At 41.3% G+C, this 27,342-nt stretch overlaps 1 protein-coding gene across 2 annotated transcripts in view; it reads right to left on the reverse strand.

The window, feature by feature from the left end:
- Positions 1-247: 247 nt before the first annotated feature.
- Positions 248-27,342, reverse strand: part of KATNAL1 (katanin catalytic subunit A1 like 1) — a 39,625-nt gene continuing 12,530 nt past the window's right edge. For both annotated transcript variants that reach the window (XM_048294999.1, XM_048294998.1), the window contains exons 3-11: positions 23,774-23,934; positions 21,654-21,822; positions 14,763-14,887; positions 14,153-14,258; positions 9,464-9,622; positions 8,513-8,639; positions 7,397-7,531; positions 4,936-5,062; positions 248-3,433 (exon numbers count right to left, since the gene is read on the reverse strand). In XM_048294999.1, the coding sequence (XP_048150956.1) occupies positions 3,235-3,433; positions 4,936-5,062; positions 7,397-7,531; positions 8,513-8,639; positions 9,464-9,622; positions 14,153-14,258; positions 14,763-14,887; positions 21,654-21,822; positions 23,774-23,934 (1,308 nt within the window). In that variant the 3' untranslated portion in view covers positions 248-3,234. The remainder of the gene's footprint in view (positions 3,434-4,935; positions 5,063-7,396; positions 7,532-8,512; positions 8,640-9,463; positions 9,623-14,152; positions 14,259-14,762; positions 14,888-21,653; positions 21,823-23,773; positions 23,935-27,342) is intronic.

A 27,342-nucleotide genomic window follows, 5' to 3' on the forward strand; every position in this document is an offset into this window, starting at 1 on the left:
CCCACCCTCCTTCCATTTGCTGGGCATTGGAGTGTTCTCCCATTTTATAGCTTGTAGCAACAAAAGGCCAATTTAGAGAGAGAGCATTGCTGGCAGCTTCATCCAAAACCCCAGACTCTGCTTTAACTGCTCTCCATCCAGGACTTTGGTGAGTCCAAAAGCACCATGACACGCTGAAGAGATCTGCATTGTATGGCAGCCTTTGGAAGCAGTTAACAGCAAAGCACTCACAGCCCCACTCAAGTGAGACAGACAGACTCTATGCGCACATTTATTACTTCATACAACCAGACTGCATATTTTACAAAAATTAACAGTGCCACCCAAGAGGGCCTTCACAGATGTTTAGAAAACATGTAAACACAGCTTTAAAACATGTTTTTGATGTAATCTAGGTACAACTACTGAACACCACCTATTGTGTGTGTGTACCCCCGCGTGTGTGGAGCATCTCCATACACAAAGAGGTGCAGGCTGAACGCAGTGTCACAGCAGGCTGTGACATGCTTGTACAGTGCTCTCTAAGGATTCCAATATCCTTACACAAGGGTTTCTACCAGTGGGACGTGAACTGGTCTTACTTTGAGCAGTAAGCTCATCCTTTGGGCCTTGAGCTGCTGCCACTGTTGGCTGCACTTCCTTCCTGGGTTGCTCCTAGCTGCATCCAATGCTGGCTCCCCCAGAGTTAATAACCCAGTCTCCAAGCCCACCTACGTGAGTGTGCCAGCATGACTTGGTAAAGATGAAAGTGTCAGCACACAAGGACAGCTCCCTTTCCTGAAAGGTCTCAGCAGGGAAGGGATGGTCTCAGTCTTCTGGGGTGCCTGATCTAGCAGGGCTCCAGTCATGGCAGTAATGCTGGGGCACAACCACCACAAACATCTACTGCCTGAAAACTTTTCACTTTTCTGTTCTGCAGCTGTAAAGGATGAATGGACCTGTACAGTAAAAACATTTCTGGGGTAGAAACCATGACCTTTAGAGAATAAGACTGCAGCACCTGAATAATTCCTACTAAAGGGAATGCCCAGTACAGTGAATTTTGCTTAACAGCCAAGAGGGAAGTTTAATGCCTTAAGGTAGAAGGTTCATCAAAGACTGACATTTTCATCAAGTGCTGTGCTTTCATCAGTAGGAAGGTCACTGCTGCTTGCAATGTGAAACTGAGCAAACTGGTACTTAGACCCTACTAAGCAGCAACTGCTGAATCCCAGTACTGCTCTTGGGCAGCTGAGTAGGGTTGTTACTGGCATTCATGTCAACTCCCTTCTACATCTTGGTTGTGTAGATTAAGCCCCTTGGGCAGCAGTAGCCTCTTTAGTGAGTGACCCTGTAGTGCTAATCTGGCACTGGCCACAAAAGATTTGTGTAGCTTTACTAATTTCTACTGCAGTTAAAACAAACAAAGAACAACTGCAGCAGCCTACAGCTTCAATAAGGAAGAAATTACAGTCCATAACAATATTTTCAGAGCTTTCTCTCTAAAAAGATCCAGTTATTCCCCAAGAGGAATCATAGATCATTAAGGTTGGAAAAGACCTCTCAGATCATCACATCTGACCATTAACCCAGCACTAACACGTTCACTGCTAAACCATGTCCCCAAGTGCCACATCTATACATTTTTTAAACACTTCAAGGGATGATGATTTTACCACTTCCCTGACCAAAATAAGTATGTGATTTTGCCTTAGTGGTTACTATGTCACGGCCCAAGAGACCAGTGTGCTGAATTACTGACATTATTGGGAACTTCCAAGAACTAACAAAAAGGAGCAAATAAGGACATATTCCCATTGAAGAGGAGGTGCCATGTTTCTTACTCCAGTTCATCACATCTGTCTATGCCACTAGGAGTCTCAGCAGAGAGCTGAAGGGTTGAATACCTACCAAGCTGCACGGCCATTCACATCCACCATGATACTTATGCCCTAGATCACAACATCACCAAAAACTTGAGAGCTTGCATATTTCTCTGTAAATCTTGTCATTTGACCACTCCTTCACATTTCCACAGGAAACCCTCATATGCCAGACTCGCAGGCTGAGTCTGTGAAAAGCTCATATAGTCAGTGTTACAGGTATACTCTAGAGAGAATGTTAGTTTAGAACTCAACCCTTCTCATCACTGGACTTGTATGAGAGAAGGGAAGAAACAGTTAAAACATAAATAAGATCATACAGATTATTTTCTAAATATTACTAAACCAGTAATAATTATACACTTTTAAGAAATCCTCACAAAAAAAAATTAACCATGAACAGTTCTACAACATAAACAGGTACAAGTCCCATTGCCTAGTAATGCTAGGAAAAAGTTCATATCTAATCAGAAGTGGAAGTTCACAGCCACTTGTTTTAAGGACAGTCTTGTGTTTTAAATGCAGCCTTGATATTAGCATCTTTACTGTATTAAACTCTTAGTACTAAAATAATGATAGTAGTAACAATTACATTTAGATAGCACAGACAAAGCACAGGATGATATATAAGCATAAAAGTGCAAGTTATAACCTAAGTCAAAGTGCCTACTGGTCAAACAGGTTCAAACTATGTTCAGAGAACAAGCATAAACCGGACTGAGAACAATCCATGCCTTTTTCTTTCCCTCTCATTTCCATCAGAAGTCATTGCAAGTAACACTGATAAGTCTGAACAGACATCAATTCCAAATAGGCGTTCATGAGAGGAGAGTCAGGCCCACATCTTGATGGAAAACTGATCCTCATTTCCTCTGTGTAATGCCAATTAATCCACAAGCTTTGCTCCGAATATCCGAGCACAGAGAGAAAGAATAATAACTTGGATGCCACATTCAAGGGAGGCAGAAGCAGCACTTAAGAGCAGGGGGTACAGCAAGCCCTTGTCTGTTTCTCTGGAGTCACATCCCCCAGCTGATTTATTGACTCCAGCCATGAAAAAGGACTAGGAGGAAGTTAAGTAACACTGCTCTTCATTTGAAAAATAAAAATCCTACCCTCAGAAGTATGATTTTTCCCTTCCTGTTTGTCTTATTTTTCTATTTCAGAGATAAAATATCTTTTACAATATCAGCTCATTATTGTGTTCATTCCCTTTAAAGGCAAAGAGCTTAAAAGATCCTGTCACCAGAAAGGGGTGGGATGAGGGCAGAGTCAGACCTTTTATTAAACCTTTAAAAAGATTTCTAACTCATTTTGCAAGTGAGAACAACAAAAACCATAAAACTCCAGCAAAGGAAAGCTGTCACTGAGATTAAGCAGATCCAAACTCCGCCATCCATTTTTCATACTTCTCCAGGTCTGCAGCAGAAACAGATTTGGAGATTTTCTTCAGAGCCAGCTCAAAGTCCCCCTTGGTAACCGGCATCTGAAGCTCTTCTTTAGAAAGTGCACGAATCTCTTCTGGAGTTAAGCCATTAATACGTCTTCTCATTGCCATTAAAGATGCATCCCTGGAAATACAGGACAATGCATGGGAGCTAATTGCTAGCAGAATGTGCTGTAAGCCTATGAATTTTGATTGTATACCCTTGCTAGAAACCACTGGCAGAACACTTAAGAGAGCATTTATTTACCATAGAAGATGCAGTTCACATCTTTCGTAGCTTCCATGTTCCCAGATCACTACATTAATTCAACATAAAGAATGCATTGGCACCAAAACCCATTTAAGCATATGGTAAATGTGCAGAGATAATTAAAACTATAAAACTGAAAACCTTTTACAATGATTCATGGAGATGAAATTTTACAACTTTAGAGCAGGAAAGGGCAGGGTGGGAGACAAACCGCACTCAAAGACTTTTTTTTTTAAGTAGTCTGGATTTTTACACCCCGTTCCTTTTAGACTTCAACTTCCTCCCTGCAGTGCAGCCCCAAAGGACAGTAAGTGAGTGTTCAGAGTGCAGCCCAGCTCGCTGCCTGCTTGTCCATAGCACCTGGATCTGTGGAGGGCAGAGCAGGAGGCATCAGACACAGCACCACATGTGAGATGATGCATGCGTGCTGAGGCCATCGGTGCCTGTGGCTCCTCATGCTCTGCCTGCTCCACGACTCCTCCCCAGCTCAGATCCTGCCAGCCTGGCCCATTGGCATGAAAAACACTGTTCATTTTCTCACACTGTGGCCCACAGGCAGTCTGAAATTACATTTTCTCTTTCCCCAGGTTTTTCCCAGCAAGGCATAACACAAGCCTTAGGGAGAACAGGTAATTTCACTACTACATGACACACACCAAGTTTTCAAATCTGTGGAAGGACTTCACATTTTCAGAAAAGCAGCAGGGGGAAAAAATAAGATTCCCAAGCAATGCTCTTCTACAGGATCAATTTCTCTTGACAGGATTCTTAAGGGACACAGACTTCCTTCAGATAAGTTTCTTCATATACCTGTCCTTAACGAGAAAAGCCTTACTTGTCAAAAATGAAACAAATTGCGGGAACAGGATGGAAATAAATTAAATACTAATATTATAAACTATCTATATCACCCGTTCACCTAGGAGATTCAGGTAGACACCAAGACTGTGCTGCACTGGTGGCTGTCCAAACATCCAGCATATAGAGGTCCCAAAGAAGTATTCTGTGAAAGGAATTTTTTGGATTACAGAATTCTAGCTCCTAAACTAATGGGATTAAAAAAACCAGTAACAATCTGCTTTGCACTACATTAACAAAAGCAGACAACTACAGTAAATGCAGCCAATTGTAACATGAGATTTGCTCAGATAATTTTTTTCACTTCAGATCCAAGAAAATCACATCTCACAGAAAGATTTCATGGTCTTTAGACCACTCCACATGACAGTAAAACATGAATACAGTAAATAGATTTGGGCCTCAAACACATACACTGTGAGCATGGCTTCAGCTGTAGTGGGTATTGCCTTTTATCATATAGTGCAAATGATGACTTTCCATGCAGTTCTATTTGCAAATTAAGGGCAATGAGATACCTGCAAACATTAGTGATGTCAGCACCAGAATAGCCTTCAATCTTCTCAGCAATTTCTTCAAGGCTGATATCAGGATCTAGTTCTACTTCCCGAAGATTAATCTTAAGTAGTTCTGCTCTGCCTTTTGCTAGAACATTAAAATACTTGCTTAAGGACTTGCAAGAGTTACATTATAAAAAGATATAAACACAACTTAGATTTTCAGTGACAAGTATGAAGAAAAGAGTTCAATATAAGAAAAGAGAGAGAACAAGTCATAGTGAAGTGTGCAATCAAATACAGTGAAGAATTTGGTTAAATGCAGTATATTAAAATAGCATGGTCAAGAGGTATTTGTCAAAGTGATCTGTCATTAAAAAATCTGTTATGTCTCAGGTGATAAAGCATTGGGTCACATATTACCCAAGAGCACAAGAGCACAATCCTACAAATGTCTGTTTCTTCTCACATCCCTTTGGATCCACTCTCTGTTCAAGGGTTTGACTGCATATAATTCATGCAGTTTCATTACAACAACTACAATAAGGATTCTATTAAAAGAGCTTCAGACAGCACAAACCCCTTAACAACTAAGGCTGAACTTCAAGCATATGTTTAAGTGGTTTATCCAGTTGGGACCCAAGGAATCTGCTGAAGCTTGATAGAAAACAGACACATTAATACAATAAACATATATTAATATATTTATGATACAAATGTCCCAGTATCTCACTTTCCTACCCAGATGCAGTACACACAGAGTGATAACCAGCTGTGTAAATGAGCACTTACGCCGTCAATTAACTATTTCTCTTGCAGAGGGCATGTGCATATGTGCATTTGGGTACATATGTTAAGCAGCCTAAGCTTGTAAGAAGGAATTCACATTTGACAGTTTAGGCCTCTGTGTTACTCTGCACAAGGGTGGTAAAGGAGAGGATGACTGGTTTCCTGGCTTTCACTGTACAGAAAAAATACACCAGCTCAGCATCTTTATCCTCAAGTGATCAATTTTTATGACCTGTAAAAAAAGACAACCACAACAGAAGAAGTAGCAGTAGGAAAGGCTAAATGTCTTAAAGAAATGTCCAATAAAACACATTATGTTTCACTTATTGATGTCCCTAATTATTTTTTTAAAACTTTTGGGGAAGGAGAAATACAAAAGAAAATAGAAAGCTCGTCTAAAGCTGCAGGTTTTGTGTGCTTTGCAGAACTGTCAAGAGCACAGAGTTACCCATTACACACAACTGGCACTAGCTATAAAATGGGGATTTATTATTTAGAGAGCACAATGTACACACAGCATACCTGCAGAGAGTATCCTGCATCAGAGAACATTCTTCTAATTGTTGCTGTGGGGCTAAGCAAATCTGTGCAGCATTTTGAAAATAAAACACTACACAATATATGCTTGCATCAAATTCCATAATATACAGGTATATATATGCTATCAAAGCACTTATTCAGTTAAAATGCCTGACTACATCAAATCACACAGCACAGTTAAAAATGCATCACCCAGACTTGCCCAGAATAGCACAACATTCTTACTTGCAGAATATATACAACAGAACCTCAGACTGTAAATAAAACCAGATCACATCTCCTGTGTTGTCCAGGGTATAATACACTGTGTTAAAAAACAATCTGGTTTAATTAGAAACAAGAGGAAGAGCTGATAGGATTTTAAACTAATTGGTCATAAAGACAGGCATCCTGTTAGGAGCTGTTACTGCCTGTAAGCTGCAAAGACAAGCTGTAGAACTATTAAGTGTCCTTAGACCTGCTAAACTCAATCACAGCTGCTGTCACCATGGACATGCATCTTGTTACCTTGAGTGCTCATGCAGGGAGATGAGGCATCCACTGCACCAAGAAGAAACGAACCTATGCAAACTTCAAGTGATAGGAATCTCAAAATTAATAGGACAGGTGAATGACAGCTAGGAAAGACAATACAAGCTGTGATGTCTTAGGGCAGGAAAGCAATCAGCCTGCTGCATTCTGAGTGACTGGAAGCACAGTAATAAACGCAAGCAAGCAGTGATTTGCAATGAACTAAGCCTCTAAGTGAAAATTCATGGATCCACTTCTTTGCATTTGTCTGCAAGGGCATGGAGTGCATTTGCAGTATTTGTGAACGTGTCCAAAGGCTGCCTTTGATGATCACTCAAGGACTGACTGTTAAACATTTAAAATAATTCCAGGCTCATTAAAACTAACTCTCTTTCAAAATATAAGAACCCATCAATGGCTTGCATTGAAATGCCACAGCTCTTTGCTTTTAAGCCCCTGAGCAAGCAATATTTCTCTTTCTCTCACTCTCTTTAAAAATAAAGCAATCCAGACAAATGATTAACCTCTGAATTACACTGCTCATCATAAAACCATCAGGATTCCTCACAAACGCAACAGTCCTGCAGTAATCCTAAACTCATCTTGTAAAGAGAGGAAAGGAAAATGGTCTTATCAAACATACCTGTGGGCAAAGGTATATAAATCCTCTTCTCCAGTCTCCGTCGGAGAGCTTCGTCAATATCCCAGGGAAAATTTGTAGCAGATAATACCATAACCATCTTGGAAGGGTCATCATTTTCCAGAGCACCACCTACCCCTGCAAGCGTAACAGTTCAGAGCAATTTTACTCCAGAGCTCTTATTGATTGAGATGCTTGCTGAGAAACACTGCACAGACAAACATAGCCTGGACAAAGCTAAACAACAGCTCTCTATAGTCCTGTGTCCCTTTCCAAACTTCCCATAGCTAGGTGTCACAAGACCATCATTATCACAGAGAGAGGGACAGTTCATTCTTTTGCTGAGTCAGGGGAGAGCTTTCTTTCACAGTGCAAATAACACAGCCATATGTGAGTATAGCCCTACTTGTCCCACTGACAGTGCTATCTCTGTCGAGTCTGGTCATAGAAGAAATAGGAGTCACTCAGCTTACTAAATGAGGACTGCAAAGAAACTAACATTTTGGATCAAAAGGTTTCCTGTCCTGAGCCTACCACACCAAATCTGGAAATCTGAGAACATTTTAAATAGCAGTTTATATACAGTAGTTTATACAGCAGTTTATAATAGCTGCAGTATAAAGGTGGTTATCAAACCTCTACACCATATACTACTCCTCAGATGGCCATGCTCATCATGTATCCCTGTACAAAACAGGTACTACATCTGACTTAAAAAGGTAATATTAGCCGCCACCATAGAATACAGCAAAAGCAGATCTCACGATGTGGTTCCACAGTTGGAAACTCTAGCAAAGGGCAGAATTTTGTTTAAACTGAATACAAATTAAATACCTGCATTAAACTGCACAAATTTCCATTATCTACTTCTCCTGGAGTCTGTGTCTCTTTAATATGGGTTTTCAAGTCACCCTAAAAATAGCCATTTTAGAAAAAATAAAGCAGAACACCCTTTTCAATTATCTGCTGTTGAACACTCAAAAAATACACTAATCTCAAGTTCTGCCTCATTTTTCCCCTATCCATAAAGCCAGGTTTTCCAGATGGCTCACGTTCTTACGCTCCCACCCGTAAAGAAACAGCATCCCAGCCCCAAACCCAGATCTAAGCCCTTGTTACCATCCATTTGCACGAGCAGCTCTGACTTGACTCTGCGACTGGCCTCGTGTTCATCAGACGTGCCTCTGCGGCTGCAGATGGAATCTATCTCGTCAATGAAGATTGTTGTTGGCGCATAAAACCGTGCCTTTATTCAAATGAAAACATCACTACTAAGGCTGCTCAGCAAGCACAGGCCCTCATCAGTGCACAACCCAGCCCTGCTAGACATACTACGTACATATCTTCCTTGCCTGTCACAAGGGAGGAATTCAAGACATTGATTTATAAACTGTCTGTCATATGCTGAGGTTTACACACTTTAAATTGTACTCCTTGGGTACAATTGTTGGTTGGCTTTCCCCAGCAAATAGTATTGCAAAGGGGAAAAGAAACACTACCACAGTAGGAGTCTTCTTGACACAATACAGGCAGTTTTCATGTCCAGGTTTTGGGCTGGTGAGTATTAAGCGTAAGTGACAGAAGCGAGCTCAGTGATCTCAAGAGAGAAGGGTTTTAGCTGTGAGTGTTACAGGAGTGCAGCGAGGCTCCCAGAGGTATAGTCCACATGGACATGTCCTTCACATACTGCAGCCACAGCTTCACTGAGAGGCTTGTGACCATCATTCAGAACAGAAACAGACCTAAAACATGTATTGCTTCCAGAATAACTGTTCCAAACCCCTTCCATTGTTATCCCATAACCAAACAAGTACTGAATTTCTGTTAAGGTCGCAATTCTCTATTTAGCCTGGAAAATGCTATCCTAAACACAGGTGACAAACCATTTCCTTCTTAGTCCTCAATAACATACCACATCTGGAAACACAAGGATTATGTTTTTCTAATTGGCTGAGGGGGTGTCAGTTCAATGAATTCCATGCTTCCAACATGCTACCGGAAGGGCAGGAAACCAAGAATACTGTCCTTTCTCACCTTAATGAGCCCCAGATCTCACCATCAAGGACATACCATTTCAAATAAGAGGCGGACCAGCTTCTCAGACTCGCCTCTGTATTTAGACGTCAGTGTAGAGGAAGACACATTGAAGAATGTCGTCCCACATTCTGTAGCAACAGCTTTTGCTAGCATTGTTTTGCCAGTGCCAGGAGGACCAACCATCAGCACACCCTGAAACGTGAGAACAAAGGTAATGAATAACAAATTAAGAAAACTTTTCTATTGGTAGTCTACACAACATCTCAATATGAGCCAAGGTCTGGATTTAAATTAATAATGTAATCCTGATCAGTGGAAAACAGAAGACAAGTATCCTGCTGTCGAGGACAGTGTGGAAGTGTTCTGCCATTTCTTCTTACCACTCCACTGGAGTCAGAACCACAAAAGCCAGTAACTTAAGCAGCACCTAACACCTAGGAAATGGACAAGAGACTTACAGCCTGTCTCAGAATCAAACAGAGTCTAGACTTGAACATAGGCTTTTCCCAGATCACAAGGGGCTGCACAGGCAGATGAAGACAGTAAATTCTTTTTTCGAAACAAAGGTCCCTTCATGAAGAAAGTTCCACAGAAACCAAAATACTTTCTCAGGAAGTTGTGTTCCCTCAGTAGAGCAATTTTCTACAGAAGAACATCTTCCCAAAACATTGTGACAATACCTTTGAATCTGGTTGATGTTTACATTTGCATGAGAGCATTCACTGAATACATCAGTTTGGTTTTTGCTTAATCTCCCTATCTCAATATTCCTATGAATACTGCATGCTACTGCATCTTAGCAATTCCTGGATGAAACACCATCCTCATCATGCTGTTGGAAAACTGGACTGCACTGCTATTCCAATTTTACAGATAAGCAACTGTGGCTCATGTGCACTACTGCTTAGCCCCACAAAAGCCTAATCCGAACTTCCGATTTTTCAGAAAGCTTTAAACTAGAAACAGTTGTTAAGTCCCAGGTTGGTATCCACATCATCAGACTATCTTTCCATCTGTGGTCTCTGAAAGAAAGGAGCACATATCTGAAGCTCAGCACATTTACCCATCATTACACGAACAGGTTTTTGTCTTTACACACAGTGCTCTCAGAACCCATGTTAAGATTGTATCACTGAGATGGGTTAATTGCTCTTGGTAATACTGCTAAATACAGCCATCTTTCAGCAGCAGCGCTGGAGAAGGACAAAACATCGGTCCATGTTCTGCACAGTACTAGAATAGGGTCCTGGGATTTTAAGCAAATCAGTGAAAATGTAATGATCAAGCAGCTTGGGGTTTTTTTCCCCTCCCAACTGCAAGATCTTATTACATGCTAACAAGAGTTTCCTAAAACTACTGTATTGCAAGGCTAATCAAATTAGCTAGAGTTAGAATTGCACATCATAATGTGCTTTGCAATTAATAACTTACATAAAATGCCACAGCAATAAAATATCTGTTAAATGCAAGCCATAGAGAAAATTAGATTTCATCTGTTCCTCACAAAAATTTACTTCAAAAAGCACAAAGAATGACATGGAAGAGATCTATAAAAACAAATCAACCGGGAATGCAATTATTCAAAAATGTACCATTCAAAAGCAATAGCCTCTCTGTACTTCATTTTCCATTAACTCTTAATACCTTTATTGCCATTTAATACTTAGCTAATGCAAGCTCAACATACATTCATCGGTAAATTAAGTCAGAAATGTTCACATGCCATCTCTACAGCTAACAGTCCAAAGTCACTCCTCAGGCTGCTCAAGGTTTCCTAAGCTCCAGAGCAGCAAGCATAAAAAGTAAATGGACTCTCTTTTCTCCCCGTGAACACTCAGACGTTCAGATTTGAGATGCTGCACAGTTATACTGATATTAAAACAATTTTGCAAATACAGCCCTGGAGTGACTGGGTGAAAATTACTCAGCCGGTAATATGCAGGTCAGAGATGACTTAGTGTTCTCTCTGAGCTTCAAATGTGTTCATTTAATACTTTAAAAAAAGCTTCATCTCAATTTGAATCATATTCAAAGTATGTGTTTGATAAACTGTGTTTAGTGCAGGACCTGGGGATACCGGGAAGTAATGACATTTTTTGGATACTGGTTCAATTCTCCATTATTCTGGAAGGTCAAATCCTGGCTTCAGGTACACATGCTGTTCACCACCAAAATTGAAGCCTGTCGCTTTGCACCTCCTGCTAAGTATTACAGGAAGTGCTACCTTGCACATGATACTGGTGGCACTATACATGTGCATAACACAGGTGCAAAGCAGCCACACCAGGTGTAAAGCCAGGGGAAAATCAAGCTCTCTGGGGAGAGAGACAACAGAAATACCAGTTTAAAAAAAATATATATATATATAACTTAAGTTCACAGCAAAACAAGATGTGCATGGCTGCAAACAGAAACACAGAGGATCAAGTTGCTCTTTCTGCAAACTAGGAGGCTGCCACTTACTATTTAAAATCCTTGACAAACACAAAGACTTCTTTATTCTTCCTCTAAGGCTCTGTTAATCCAAAGTATTCCAATAAGAAGCTGAAATGCACCGCAGGGAGTAAGTGTTTTGATGAAATCACTGCAGGGTTACTTCTTGTTGTTGTAACAATCACTAGCAGAGCAGTGGGAAGCACAGTGAGCAACCGGGCCTTCTTGGCACAAAACAGTTCAGAGAAACAGAAAGAGCAAACCCATGGCCACTCAGAAACCCGTGGCTGCAACTACATAGCACCTGTGTTGAATCAGGGAAGACAGCTGGCTCCTTCAGACAAGGCACCGTCCTCTGAATACAGGCACAAACTGTGAGGGCTGTCTTGGGAATTGTTCTCAGGGGAGTCTGAACATCCAAAACCAGCTCTGGCTGCCTTTTTCCCTGAATTATGTCCTGAATTCCTAGGCTCAACAAATGCCTGCTGCTACACTGATTACTGCAAGAAACAGCCTTCTCTTCAATACTTCTCATCCTTACAGCACAGTCAGAGGTCAACAGTAGGGAAAATACATGCTGTTCTGTGTGAAAAATAAATTCATGAGAGTTACAGCTTCACAAGTCACCAGGGAAAAGGCTAACAATGAAGACTCTTCATAGCCTTGTCAGAAATCAATTTGCATTTCAGACTGAAGAGAGGAAATAATAATAGAATTTTTTTTTCCATGTCTACAAGCACCTGGTTTTCAGAGGTGACACTGTGCAGTAGGAAAAGTAGTGTAACGCAAAGAGATGGAGATTGTAACTCTTTAAAGGACCAAGCTATTGCTCCTTTATCCATTACCACAACACTTGGAGACAAGGCCAGTGGCAATTTTCACATTTTCTGCAGTCTGCTGAGATACCTGCCTTAAAGACAGATGGCCACTACATCCTCTATGCATGGTAACAGCTGAAAAAAAAGCAGAGCAGATCTTTACTCTATTAGAAGTTTTTGAGCACTAAACAGATGCGGCCCCCATGGTCTATACTAAGAGTATGGATCAACTTCCTCTAAGCCAAGAAGAAAAGAGAGAGATTCAGCTGTTCAAAATATACTAAAATTTCACCCTGCACATGTAACCCACAACATCTAGGCTCTGTCCAAGATGACAGCTCAGTTAACCTTAAGGTTAACCACAAGGCCACTGGTACTGACCACAAGCACTCTGAACTCCAAAGGCCCGATAGCCTGGGGCTAGGTTTGCACTAGGTTTGGGTTCCCTCCCCGCAACTCACTAAAACCTCCCTGAACAGCTCTCAAGCAGCAATCTCCCAGCTTCTGCTGGGTCTGACCTAAGTACAAGCCAGGGAAGCACAAGCACCAATCAGGGAAAGACGGGACAAGTGTTAGTAGAGCAAGATCCGACACATGCTGCTGAACCAGAGTACTAAATAGGAAACTACTCACGTACACAGCATTCCCCACACATGCCACCGCCTTCCACACTCAGAATAACAGACAATTTGCAATAGTCTCTTTTCCCCAGCAACCAAAAAGGCCTTGTGTTGTGACTAGTTATTCCCCAAACAAGTGTCAATCCATCCCACATCAGAAGCAAGATAATTTTGTTTGCTGTTTACAGAAATGCCTGCCAAACTCCTCCCTCCTCTTCCTTCTTAGCTCTAAGCAAGGCCCAGATTGGACTCACTTCTGGTCAATCAGCCTAGTTCAGTCCTATATCCTTCCTATTGCCCCGCTTGCAACTCCTTCTTCTACTCTGAACTTCTCACTCCAGCTGCAACTATACCCAGCTGCAAATGTAACTGCAAAGTTAAATCACCAGACTGGCCTCCTCTTTCCTTGCTTCCTTGTACCATCCAGGCTGCAGCTTGCAGTCTGAGCAAGAGACAGTTGAAACATTTGGAACAAAACAGTCCAAGGACTGCTTTCTTCTGGGAATTGATGACAACTGGCCACCATAATCCTATGCAGAGCTGTCTATTAAGCATTTCTGCTTCAGTCAATATAACCTGCATGCTCACATCTACAGACTGACATATAGGAAGTATTATAATATTGACAAGCTGCGAGTAAATAAACCGAAAATACTGTTTACTGTAAGGGCCACATACACTTCCAGCTTTTTTTTTCAGTGCCTTTTACATGAATCATTATAAGAGGATTCAATGAACATATTCATGATCTCTCCCATTTACCTTTTTAGCTTTCTGCTGCAGGCATCCACACATCACAGCAGGAGACACACACAGCATGCCATTTACTACAACACCACATAAATTCTCACCTTCCAAGGTCTTCTGATCCCTTTGAAAAAATCAGGCATCCACATTGGAAGAACAACAGCTTCTCTTAATAATTTCTTGGCTTCTTCCAAATCCGCGATGTCATCCCTGTGCAAGATGAAGAAACTTGTACAAGATTCTCATACAACTGTATTTCTTCTATTTTTATACAAGAAAAATAGAAAAGCTTTTCACTTAGTAGCATTTCTTTTTGCATGCAAGCATATGCCTCATGAGAGCACTACTATAATACTGCGACCTAAAATTGAATCCACTTTTGGAAGACAGGGAAAAAATTATTTTCAACTCAAGTTACCCAGAGCTGCTTAATTAAAAATTGTTTTGGACAATGTGAAGACCAAAGCAGTATCTTTAAAGATCTCTGGAGCATATGCTCATTTCAGCAGTACCTGTAATAGATGTACTACACATATTATCAATTAGCAACAAAAGCCTAACTTTAATCAAATTAATAAACTGTTAAAGCAAAATATCTCATTTTTGCCTATTTGTAGAAGATTATGTTGTCTCCCTATTTTAGGAGTTTAAGACGGGTAATTTTGCTCCTTTTCCACACTAGCAAAAACACTTGAGTTGAGAAAATCCTCATACCAATGAATGCTTGGATTCCTTGATACAATGTCTCTTTCAAGAGCTTCGATCAGGTCTTTGTCGTAACCTGCTCCATCAAATTTTGGAATTTCCCCATCACCAAATTCCTGGGGTATTTTCTTTCCCTAGAAGTGAAAATCATACAAGCTCATAAGAACATTACACAACTGAGACACTTCCTCGCCAACCAAAGGCATGAATGCAGGAACAGCCTCACAAAGGTGGCTGTGTCACGACTTAAAGCTACATTAAGTCCTAGCTGAAGAGCAGAGCATCCAAAGATTTTGAAGATGCTACACTTGCCACCCTACCTGTCAGAAGTAAACACCTGGCACTATCATCACCGAAAAGAACAGGGAAGCTGCCACACACACTGTCTTTGATGGAGGAAAACCAAGATTCTCTCCCCTTGTTTCATTAAAGCCTTCCTGCCCAGCAATACCTGCTCTCCTCAACTACAAACTATCTGTGTCTTGCCTCTCATTGGCAGGCCAGCTCCATAAACAATTAAAATGCTTTTAAAAGGTCATATTTATTTAAGGACTGCACAAAAGCCCTAAAAAAGCCCTGAAGACACCCAGGCTTCTCAGACTACAGTCATTTTTGCAGCACACCAGTGGTACTTCAGTGACCAAGCCACACTCAGCCTCTGCCTCAAATGGCCCAGAGTTTCTGGTTAATACTTCCACAGTGCCGTTCAGCTTATGGGGGTGAAGTAACATTTTCCCTTTGAAGCATCAGGGCTCACGCTTCTCCCCTCTCAGTTCTGAAGGAAATCACTTCCCTCCCAGCGTTCGGGGTGCCTGAAAAGCAGCTGCACTAGTTTAACAGAGGAGGCTGAGTAGGGAGCTACTTTAGGACTCTTAACTCAGCTTCTAAACGCTATCAGCAGCAAGTTAAAGAATCCCAGCTGGCTCGACAAAAGCATCCTAGACGAAGGCGGGCTGCGAGGCAGCTGGAGACACACAAATAACCTCGCAGTGGAAAAACAAAAAGGTAGCAATTACACCCCTCCCAGTTGCCGTTTGCCCACGACGACTGTGAGGGAGTAGTTTATCTTCCCACTACTTTTATTTCTTGCTTCCAAGCGAACTCTTGAGTTGTTTAGTATTCCTAACTCAGCTTTTTGCAATGGAAACGAAGCTTAGAGTTGTGTCTAAGGAAAACCCTGGCGTAAAAACCTGTAATGGTCTGGTGTAAAAAAGAAACGGAGAAAGACGCCCTGTAGAGTTTTCAAGATTCCACTAGAGATAAAATGGAATCCAAATGTAATCATTGGGGGAAAAAAAAAAAAAAGAAGAAGAAGGAAGAAGAAGAAGAAGAAGAAGAAGGGAGAAGAAGAAGAAGGAAGAAGAAGGAGAAGGAGGAGGAAGAAGAAGAAGGAGAAAAAAAAAAAAAAGCCAGGACAATGAAATGAAAGGTATTTGCTGCCTGCTACATACTCCTCTTGTTCTGCAATGGACTGGCTTTCCTAGTAGAAAAATTTTTCTGCACATCACAAAACAATTGGGTTATGTTGTTGGGGTTGGGTTTTGTTTGGCTTTTTTCCTGAGTGAAACCAAGTTAAGGCAGGCCTTGAGGAGCAGGAGCAGGGAGGGCGGCTCGCTGCAGCACGCTGGGCCGCAGGCAGCCCCTCGAGCCCCCAGGCCCGGCCGGCAGATCGCGCACCGCCCGCTCGCCGCGCCCCTGACGCAGCTCAGCCGAGCGGAGCAAAACAGAAACCGAAGGGGGAAGGAGCGCCCGGAGCCGGGAGGGCGCGGCAGCCCCGGCACAGCCGCGGGGCGGCAGCACGGCCCCGATCCCGGCCCCGATCCCGGCCCCGGTGCCTGCTCCTGCGGGACGTGCAGTACCAGCGGCCGCTGCTTCTCCTGCCCCGGCGGCACGTCTCGCCAGCGGAAGGATGGAGAAGGGCGGCCAGCGGGGAGACGTGCTCTCAGCATCACCTCGGCTGTCATTGTAGTAACACTGATTCCCCCCCAGTTCCGGAATTAAACCAAGATTTAAAGTAGTTATAGCTCTCACAAGTAGTAAGATTTTTAATGCTGGTCCCAAATTGGTCCAACCTGCAATCCTCACTCAGCAGGTAAGTGAGCATAGACTAGAAATGATTTTTTTAAAATGTCATCTGAAACTTAAGCAGCAGGACTGAGCATGATTTTTCCAGTCATCTCTTCTTCGGATATTACTTTCACAAAACAGCCTTAAATAAAGCTGTGATGGCTTCTCTCTAAGAAGGTATGCCAACAGATAGGTATACAGGGCTGCAAAAGACTACTCCCACCCTTGGCACCCCCATCACATAATTTCGGGAAACCAATATCTGCCTTAAACATTCAGAAACCTGCTGTGCTGTCAGGAAGAGCTATTAGACCTGCACTAACCCACTGGATCAAAAACCTTATTTCCAAAATTGATGTTATTTCTGCTCTTGTACTAAGTTTGTGTGTTAGTTTCAGCAGTTCGCTCCTCGGTGTGTCCACCACCCTGATACACTCACGTCATGCTTGTGCTCTCCCTTCATTTACCAAACCAAGTAAGTCTCCTTTTGCAACATAAGCTGAACATAATTACCCATTCACTTTGGCAACCCTTCTTTTTCTCTCCCTCCTAATGTTAACATATCTTTCTTGAGTGTGGTTGTACACAAAATACTCCAGCTGTTTTCTCACCAGATCCTCCTATAATGGCACAGATATCTCTTCTCTCTGCTGGTAACACCTCAACAAACTGGGCCTGCGATTTTGTTTACATTCACACCCACAGCATTATCATACTGCCCCCTTAAAGGCAACCTCAGGCAGCTAATCACAGAGAATAACCCTGAGGGCTGTAACGACCAGCACCGGACCCTGAAGACACCTTGCTTTCCTGCAGGTTCTTCCCACTGCATACAAATGCAGGATAACAACTGCCACATGCACTCTCCACCCCTCGCTGCCAAAGCCAAAGGTGGCACCTGACTGTGCCTCACCACGGCAGCCAGCCCTTCCCATCACCACTAGGAAAAGGTAATGTGCCAAATGGAAGTTCAACCTGATCCAGTTTCTGCTGATACATCCAAATCTGTCTTCTCCTCTACCGCTGAGCTTCCAGCTTCTAGCAGAAATTCTTTCCACAGTCTCCAAGTACACAGCCTGCTGCTCTGCGCCGCTGAACATTATCCCATTTCCATTACTCCAGCACAGAGTCACCCAGTTCTTCCCATACAACAGCCTCATTTGCCTTTTCTGGTGATGGTGCTTCCCACCTTGCTGTCATCAGCAAATTCAGTTAGTGCATGCCTCTTCTTTGTGCCAAATTAAATTGGCACAAAAATATTAATTTAAATATAAAACAAGAGTCAAAAATGATTTGCCAGTTGACTGCTACTTCTCCTTTCAGTACCACTTGTTTACTTTCCCCTTGCTGCCTAATCCCACTTTACAATTCCTCTACACCACACACTAGATTAACAAATTGCTTCCCATGTGGTATCCAGGTAGATTAATTTCTTTCCATAAGACATTAACTAGAACTCTAAAGAAAGTCCTGGCAGAGGCAACACCTTTGCTTAAGAAACCATATTTCATTCTATTCCTCTTTTCAGTTAGTTCCAAGTCTTTAGCTTTTCATCCACTCTAAATTTGTTGTAAAACATAGTGTACTGTTCAGACAAAATTAACAACTCCAGTTGCCTGGATCACTTTTCCTTTCCCCTTCTCAATAGAGGCATTGTCAACACAACTCACCATTCACATGAGAGAGCAGCAGACCAAGTAAATTTTACTGTAAATCTGTGCTCCCAGCCCTGGAGACCAATTTCACCTACCAGTTCTTTCAGTGTTTTCAGATGGAGATTATGCAGCCTTCCAGTCCCGATGCATGGAGGTCTATGCTTTCACCTAAATGCAACTATCTCATCTCACTTCATCTCACATTTGGTGATGCACAGGAGAATAAACATGCAAAAATAATTTAATTTTTTAAGTCATAGCTTCATTGATGTTAATATTCACTTCACTGATATGGCTGCGGAGCCTTTGGCTGTTTCATATCCTTCATAATATTTACTGTCCTTATCCACTGACAATCTAAAATAGTCTAAAGAGTACTTCTAAATAAGCGTTCCAGTGCTTAGATACGGTATTATGCAATTTCTCAAAGACATACAGGTAGCATTCATGCTGCCTCTTTAAACTGAACTATTAAACAGAAGCTCCAGCAGAAGGTACCCTGAGAACAAGCCCAATAATTTCCAGTGGAACTAATAAAGAAGAAACACTTGAAAGCAGTATTTTAGAAAAAAAAAAGGACACATGAGGATTTAGTGGATAGACACCATCCAGTGAGTTTAGTTCAAAATTATTTTATATAGCACTAAAAAAGGTAATTTATTGGCATAGTCAGGTTAAAATTACTTATCCCAAGATGGCTACTGTCAGAATGAAAAGATGTTATGGTGCAGAGAGGAGAAACAGTGAAAGAAGATATTTATTTCAAGTGAGGCAAAACACTTCTAAAACATACATACTATACTTGTATTTACCTTAAAAAAAATGCATTACATTGTGGTATTATAGCCAGGACAGCATGCAACCCATTACACTGTAGTCAACTTCTTAGGAAATGGATAGTTCATTATATGTTCTAAGTAGTCCTATCCAAGCACCCAAACCCAAAAACTACAGAGCCGAAACACTTAGTAGGCGAAAAGATACCTGGTTACTTAATTTGAAGCTTCATTTTTGCCCTATCGTTCTTAAATGAACATGATGAGTTACCAAATCACTTTGATTTGACATACCAGGCTACAGAGGAAAGCTGCTTGATGGCTCAAACTCAGAAACGGAAGAACAAACATTTGTAAACTAAGAAAGGATAAAACTGAAAGGAAAAGTAAACCTGTTTTCATGCCTGTGTGCAAAATATAGGAAGTTGCATTAACTTCTTTCACTTCCCACACCTGGCTACTCCCTCTTTCATTCAAAATTTTTACCAAAAGCAAATCATGGATTCCTTACAAGAACCATTATATAGCATATGAGGATTTGTAACCTGGGGTGGTTTTCAGTTACATACCCCAGACAAAGGAGCTAGAATAACCACCAAGTAGCTAGACAAAGGGGAATACAAGAGCACATATGCTGGAATTTTTTGAGGAGCAGACATATTTTCCTTCTGCCACCTAGTGACCAATTTATTCAGATAAGAGCAGTGTTTAAAACGTACCATATTAAATGGAACCCCTTCATGACTTTCCTGCACCTCACAGCAGTAGTGCTGCTAATCACATTATTCCCAGAGACAAGTATTATACAAGTCATGTTGTTGTAGGCTCCTTATAGTAAAGCCCTATAATGCTCATCACCGGAAAGCTCAGAGAGCAGAGTTCACCCTCATTAGAGCTAAGACTTTGAAGGCTGCCTTACACAAGCACATCTGGTGAACCTGTCACACACCATGACTCCAATTCCCCATATAGCTGGCAAAACTTTAAATAATTTCACAGATCTCCACGAGATTTTTATAGCTAGCAGAATGCACACTTGTTATTTTAAATCTTACTGATCCAGGGTAGAGAGATTTCTAAAATGCTTGATCTGTACAGTCACTCAGTGGCAGTGCTGAAAATGTGCCTGGCTCTACCTTCTGACGGTAATAAGGGCTGGGATTACTTAATAGTTTTCCTGTGTATCAGAAAACAATTTGTGATGGAAAAAGTGTATCTTTGAGTTATTCCTAAGCTATCAAGAATGGTAATAGAAAGGCCACGAAGGGACTAACCTTCCAAATCTATTTGGAAGGAAACTGGCCTAAATATTTTCTCGTTCATCTATCAAGATCTGTACAGTACTGTCTGCCCCCATAGGAAGGTGTGTCTTTTACCTTTGTCTGTCAGGAAAATAATGCCACTTCAGTACAGTCTCAACTTGTATAACTAATACCACAGCCCTTGGGTTCCTGGCACTAACTCCACAGTTAAATTTAAAAACACAAGTGTCTCAGAAACAGCGATTTGCACACTGACATTTTTTCCAGCCACAAAACAGTCCTGTCTTTGACATCACCACTTTATAGTGAATCACTGTTTCTCCTTTGCTTTCACTTCAGCACTGCTTCTTTTTCATGGATCTTCAGAAAAAAGTATCTCCAACTTAGACTAACTTAATTCATTGCTTTTAGTTTTAAAACAAAACAGTTCCAAGAAGCTTCTTTCTAAACACTATAATAAATACAAAACCCTTTTCATAAACCAAAGAAAATGGGAGTTGCTAAGAGTTTGCTTTTAATACATCTCCCTCATATTATTTCCAAATATATAACTTCAAATAATTTGGCACAGATTTACTTAGCATCAATGCATTTACAGAAGTGTTCTGGTCTCCCAGCCATGCCTAAATTATACTATGGTATGGCAGAGGCAGTGGTACTGTGGAACTTCATTCATAATGCTTAAAGTCTAGAGAAGGGCACTGGTCTCACTTTTGCACTTTTTACATTAATAGCTTTACAAAAGACCTGAATTGGATTCCTCTAAAGAAAAAAACCCACCAAACATGGAGGAAAATAAGAAGGGACTTTCTGCCTGAATGACAATTAGAGACAAGAGTCAAGCCCATGGTCTTCACTCAAAGAGTAAGAAGTGCTCAGCAACAGGAGGACACCATGCTTCCCTCCCTCAAAAAATCTCCCACCAAGACAGAGCAAACAGAACTTTTCTTAGCTTGGTGTAATTATTAATTAATATCACCACAATACATGCTTTAATCATGGGGGGAAAAAAAAGCACTAAATTTTCCTGCATGGGATTATTGTGACTTTTTATCATCTGTATTAAATGACTAAGAGTGCTTCCCTTTGCCACCTGCTGCATCACAACACCTCCCTGCCAAGTCCTTTCCCACTTCTTACCTTGTCATCTCTTCCTCTAGCTCTGGATTCCCTTTCGCGGCTGCCTGAAGGCTTCTCCCCCTTGGACACCACGTGTGCTCTGCCCGCGGGTCCACGGGGCTGCAGTCCTGGGGAGTCTTTCTTCAGGGATTTTCCATCTCGGCCGGGACGTTTTATCTGAGGTGGAGCCCTAAAAACAAGCAACCACAACAAAAACATGCTAGAAACAGTGAAAAAAGAGTAACATTGAGAAGGAAGGATTCTAATATTTCAGTAATTGCCTCAGTATATTATTACTAAAGCTGCCAAGACCCTAAGACTTATTTCCCTATATCTGCAAATCCAACACCATGTTTCTGGTTCTGTCTGACACCCAAAGTAAGAAGAAAAAGCACAAAAGAAAAAAATTAACATTATCAGATCAGTACTCCTAACCAATCTTACAACAAACCAACACCCATGTAACAAAAGAGGAAACAATTTAGTAAAAGTCTTCAAACTGAAGTTTCTTGTGACTCCAAACTAGGAGATTATATTAGGCTACATTCACATGCACAAATTCCACACAAACAGATGACATTCATGGTAAAATAAAAATTTTAAAAATGGAGAAATAAAAAAATAAAAAAAAAAGGTGGCTAAAAGCTTTGACAGGCCCCAAAACAGAAGAGGGAGGATTTTAAACAATCCGCCTACCTCTGACTTCATTCCCCTGTGTGAAAATGTCAAAACATAAAAATTGCCTTGAAAGCAAAAGGGAACAGAGCTGAACTGCAACCACCTATATTTGTGTACATCACCCACAATGTCAAAGAGTACTCAGCAGTAGAATGAGGAGAAAGAATTTGGTTTTAAGACAGGGTGTCATTGTCATTTTTCTCTAGGGGTTGAATTTGAAATACAGAACTAAAATAAACGGCCAGGAATGTCACCCAGATTTAATAAGTGTCCACTCTTAAATCTTGTACTGATTCTTGTTTTGAGTAACTCAGAATTTTTTAACTCCAAAAACATTTTCCTGGAATATGGCTTAAAAAGCGTATATTCTTAAACACACTGCTGGATACAACAGCAACATTTTGCTTTTCATGCATTTTCTTCAAACTTAACAGCATAGAACAGTGGCTAAGTTTCCTTACTTATTTGCACAAGATTTAAATTTCAGCTTAAAAGAAGGAGATGAACTACCACTAAGAAAAATACAAAAATAAGTACATCCTGAACTTTACATAACATTACCATAGAAAATCTGAGTTATTTCTACCACTCACAAAAGTAATCAGCATTAATATTATTTTACACTTACATTCTTAGGGTTTGTTTTTTTGAAAAGCAAAGATCTTTTTGATAATCATAAAACACAGGAAATTGTAAATAAACTTGGCATTTCTTTCCATTAACCAAGATCTCTCATTTTACTTTGCTCCTTCGCTTATGTGAGTATACACACATTAAAATTGTGTGCTCTTATGTTAGAAAAATGTTGGCATGATAAATGTTATTCTTGTCTGTAAACTGCATCTTTTTCCAACAAGTTCTGTTAGGTTGAAAATAGGGATTTCAGAAAATGCACAAGCATCTATTTTAAGAAATCTATTAGCTAACTGAAGTTACCTTAAATATGGTTACAGAAGAGATATGCCATGTATAACAGAACATGTTCAGCAATTAAACTAACCAATGGATTAAACATAGGTTGAATTGTCTGTAGCTAGGGAGTGATTCCTAACCACCCTGTCCTTCAAGATCCTTCAGTTCTAGCTCCTTCCAGACTCCTCAGTCATCAATTAATTATTTTATTTAAATAAACTGAAATGGAAAAGTTTTCACCTTGCACATGAGAACATCAGCTGTCACCAAAAGCTCACTTACCTGTGCAGCAGACTCTAGTTCCAGGCACTTAGTTACTCCTACCAGAATAAAGGAGTGACTCTCTTTAGAATGTCAGCAATAAATCTGACTGTAGTTTAAATACTTTTTCCCCAATGAATTAGATTTACTCTCTATTACAAGTGACTAAATTAAACGTAGTAAATGTGTAAATTAAATGTGATTTTCATGTTACAATAGCATTCAAAAACAAATATAAAATTATGGTGACCCAACGTTATTCCACCCACTCTGCTTGAGCCTCTCATTACCTGTGTTCAGCTGGAACAGGAGGAGGCCAAACAGCTGGATCTCTAAAAGGCTCATCTTGACAGGATACAGAGATATCTGGAGGTCTGTCCATTTTAAAACTCTCTAAAGTGTTGACAATGCTCTTAACTTGTTCATATTCTTCAACTAATTCTTGTCGGACCTTGAGAAATACATATGTTATTTAAAAATTGTTACAATTCAAACTTTTAAAAGAACCAAACAAACATAGAAAGTACCTCAAGAACACATGCTATCCTCAAAGGCAGGGACTCCCAGGCCTTTCTATTCACAAACCCCAGACCTACCAGGTTGATAATAGACCTTTAACAGCAGCATAAACAACTGAATCTCTGTCGAGTTCATTTTCCTGCTTGTTAATGTCCCAACCAGACATGATTGCTAAGGCAGGGATCACTCTTCCATAACATGTCCTGATGCTTGGATTTATGTGTGCATGTTGACATGTATGCACACATACTCTTATACTAGTAAGGGTGGTGTTGGCAGATCTATAGTAATTTGGTACTATTCTGGCAAAGAAGATCTCTGATTACAGTCTCTGATGTCCTAGTTATAAAACTGGCCAAATCATTAAAATGGATAGTGCTGTGAGGAGCAGGGCCTTGAACTCAATGATCCTTACGAGTGCCTTCCAACTTGAGAGTTTCCATGATTTTATTAATATATGTGACTGTCATCAGCAAGATACTGATATGGACAGAGGGAAAGAGAAGGGTAAATCCCCAAGGCCCTGCACAGATCTTGCAACACTGCATTTACTTTACCAGAAGCTTTATGTACACCTGTACAAAAAGAGACTTAAGTACAGAAAGATCTTGATCATTTCACAGGGCAAAGCAGCCTTCTTGCTCATTCCAGATGGGGTAACTATGTCTTTCCAGAGACACAAGACATCCAGCTCAGGCAGGATTATTCCTGCCCTGCTTTGCTCTCTTTGCTTTCTCATCACACAATCCGTGGACACATTTCCCAGTGTGAGAGCTTCCAGCTGAGTTACAAATGTGATTGATTACTAACTTGGTTCCTTCAAACTGTCTTCACACACATCCCCCTCCTGTCCAAAAATAAATCTAGCCAAACAGCTGCTGTGAGGTACAAAGGAATGATACAGCATAAATCCTCCAGGGCACCACTCCACAAGAGACAGCCACTTCCTACTCCACTGCTCCAAGAGTACTGACAGAATTCCTTCTATCAGTCTTCTAACACATGCAGAGAAATTGGTGGAAAACAACTTTCTAGCACTGACAGCCAGCGTGCCGTCATTCACCTCACTGGACCAGCAAGGAGGATAGTATCTGAAAACTGAGGGAAAGTGACCATTTGACGCTTTGGAAGACGAAAACAGACTAACATCTGCCAGCCATCTCTTCGCCAGACCTGAGCAGATCAAACTTTGAAATACACACCCTATTCCTCAGTCAATACCTGGCAAATCAACCAACAAGGAATCCTCAATGTGTGGACCACAAAGGAAAACCAGAATAAACTCCTAGAGGCCTTAAAGAAACCGAGTCAGATGAAATAGGTGCAGATAGACCTTCTTGCAGTTGAGTAACAACACAGACATGAGGCAAAAAGGCTGTGCCATAGTTATGGAGTTGACTGAGCTTGTCTTTGAGTGATCAGTGCTACTCTGAAGCAACCTAGAAAGGCTGCAAATGGAAAAATCACTGATTTAGACTCACCCAGTCTCTTTGCCCCCATCACACACACCCTTCCTTATGTGCCAGAATCCTCAGGAGGCTCCAGCTCAGGTTTTAGAGAGCCTGAAGAAAGCTTTTTAGGTTACTTATGATTAAGCATTTTCAAGAGATAGTGTGGGCCAAGTTAGCAGCTCACCACTGCCAAACAGGAGGAACTCCCTTTACTTCTCCCCAGCCACACTCTGCCCCTGCTCTTCTGGATTCAATTCTGGCATCTCAGCACAGTAAGACAGGTTGGTAAAATGGCAAAAAAAATTGGCCTAGGAGGGTAAAAAGAAAATAAAGGACACTTCTGCTGGGTTAGCAAGCTGCACATGCACACCATCCTGTGACCAGATGAATCTCAGGAAAAAAAAATGACAGGGGGCAGAGGAGGGAGAAGCTGGCACAGATGGAAGGAAGACAAGGTAGGGAAGAGCTTGGCCTCTCTAGGCATGGCAGGATGTTAGCTGGATTCAGCTACCATGTGAAGCTGCCTGGTCCCCAGAGCCAGGCTCTGGTACAGCAGCCACCCCTACCAGCCACATCACCTCCTCCACAGAAGCAGCATCGTGGGCACTGGTGATGTTGGAAGGCCCAATAAAATGCCTTTCAGCCCACGGGATGGCCCCACAGCTTTGTTTTGACATGTCAACCCCAAGAATTTCCAGTACCCAAGCAGAAAACACATCCTATCATATGGGTATAAAACACAGTGAACAAGAATTGAGTTCACTCTTTCTTAGTGGTAGTTACAAACCATTTCAAGGAATACCTCTGTATTTCATAATCTGGCAACTGTTGTACCTTTTCCATCACTAGCTTTTATTTGCTATGCTAGAGCTTGTACTTCTATACCCATGGCAATAAGTGTGGGTATTTGTACTATCGTAAATACAAATAATGGGGGGGAGGGGAGGGTTTATTCTGTCATGCTGAAGAAAAACTGATCAAGTTTATCTAAAAGTGTTTTCCAAACCTGAAATTACTGCCTGCAATTAGTGTTAGTTATTCAACAAGCTCCATTTTTTAAAAAGTGAAAATAACAAGTCCCTAAACCATATCCAAAACAGATGCCCTGCAACCCTGTCTGATCCGTGAAGGCATAGCTCCCATAATGACATCTATTCATGAGCTACCCAAAGAATGTTTCTTAATTAATCACAAAGTAACCTACTAAATGTGAATGAAACAGGCACGAAGCAAAAGCAACAAAAGCATAGATTGACCGAAATGTGTTTGAAATAATAAAAAGAAGAATTCACCCTTTACTCTTTAAGCAGGAATACAGTGCACCTAATCACCTGCACCAGTGACCACAGTCAGTCAGGGTGCCTTTCTGGCAGCTTCAAGCACTCCGGGAATCACTCAATTTCTGCTTGAGCTCCAGCGGAGGCCCCTGTGCTCTCAGCTCTTGTGCAACGCAGAGCACATGGTTCCAACACGCAGCAGGTTTTGCTCGACAGCCGCTGGCCTTGCTGTAAGCCAGTACTATCTCCCGGGGGCACGCTCTGCTGTCATTCTGCAGCTGCTCAACTGTCACTGAAGCAGCTCTTTCCTACAAGCCAGCTGTCTAGTAAAAACACTGCAACAGCCAAGAAACTCTCTCAGAATAAACAGGGAGAATGTCAGCACAAGTAAAGTTCACAGTAGCGGTCATGAGACTAAATCTACCTTTTAGTTTTGGTAAGGATGCATTGCTTCTGATTTTGAACCTTTCCAGCCCCAGCCTGCATTTACATGAATAAATATGCTCACCTGTCAGCCAAACCGCAAAGCACAATAAAGTAACTTTTCCTTTTTCAAGTGAGCTCAGGAGGCCTAGGAATGAAGAATGGAGCTACACTCAGCCACCCAAGAGC

Source organism: Corvus hawaiiensis, chromosome 2 (genome assembly GCF_020740725.1).
Source record: "Corvus hawaiiensis isolate bCorHaw1 chromosome 2, bCorHaw1.pri.cur, whole genome shotgun sequence".
Taxonomy (NCBI): Eukaryota; Metazoa; Chordata; class Aves; order Passeriformes; family Corvidae; genus Corvus; species Corvus hawaiiensis.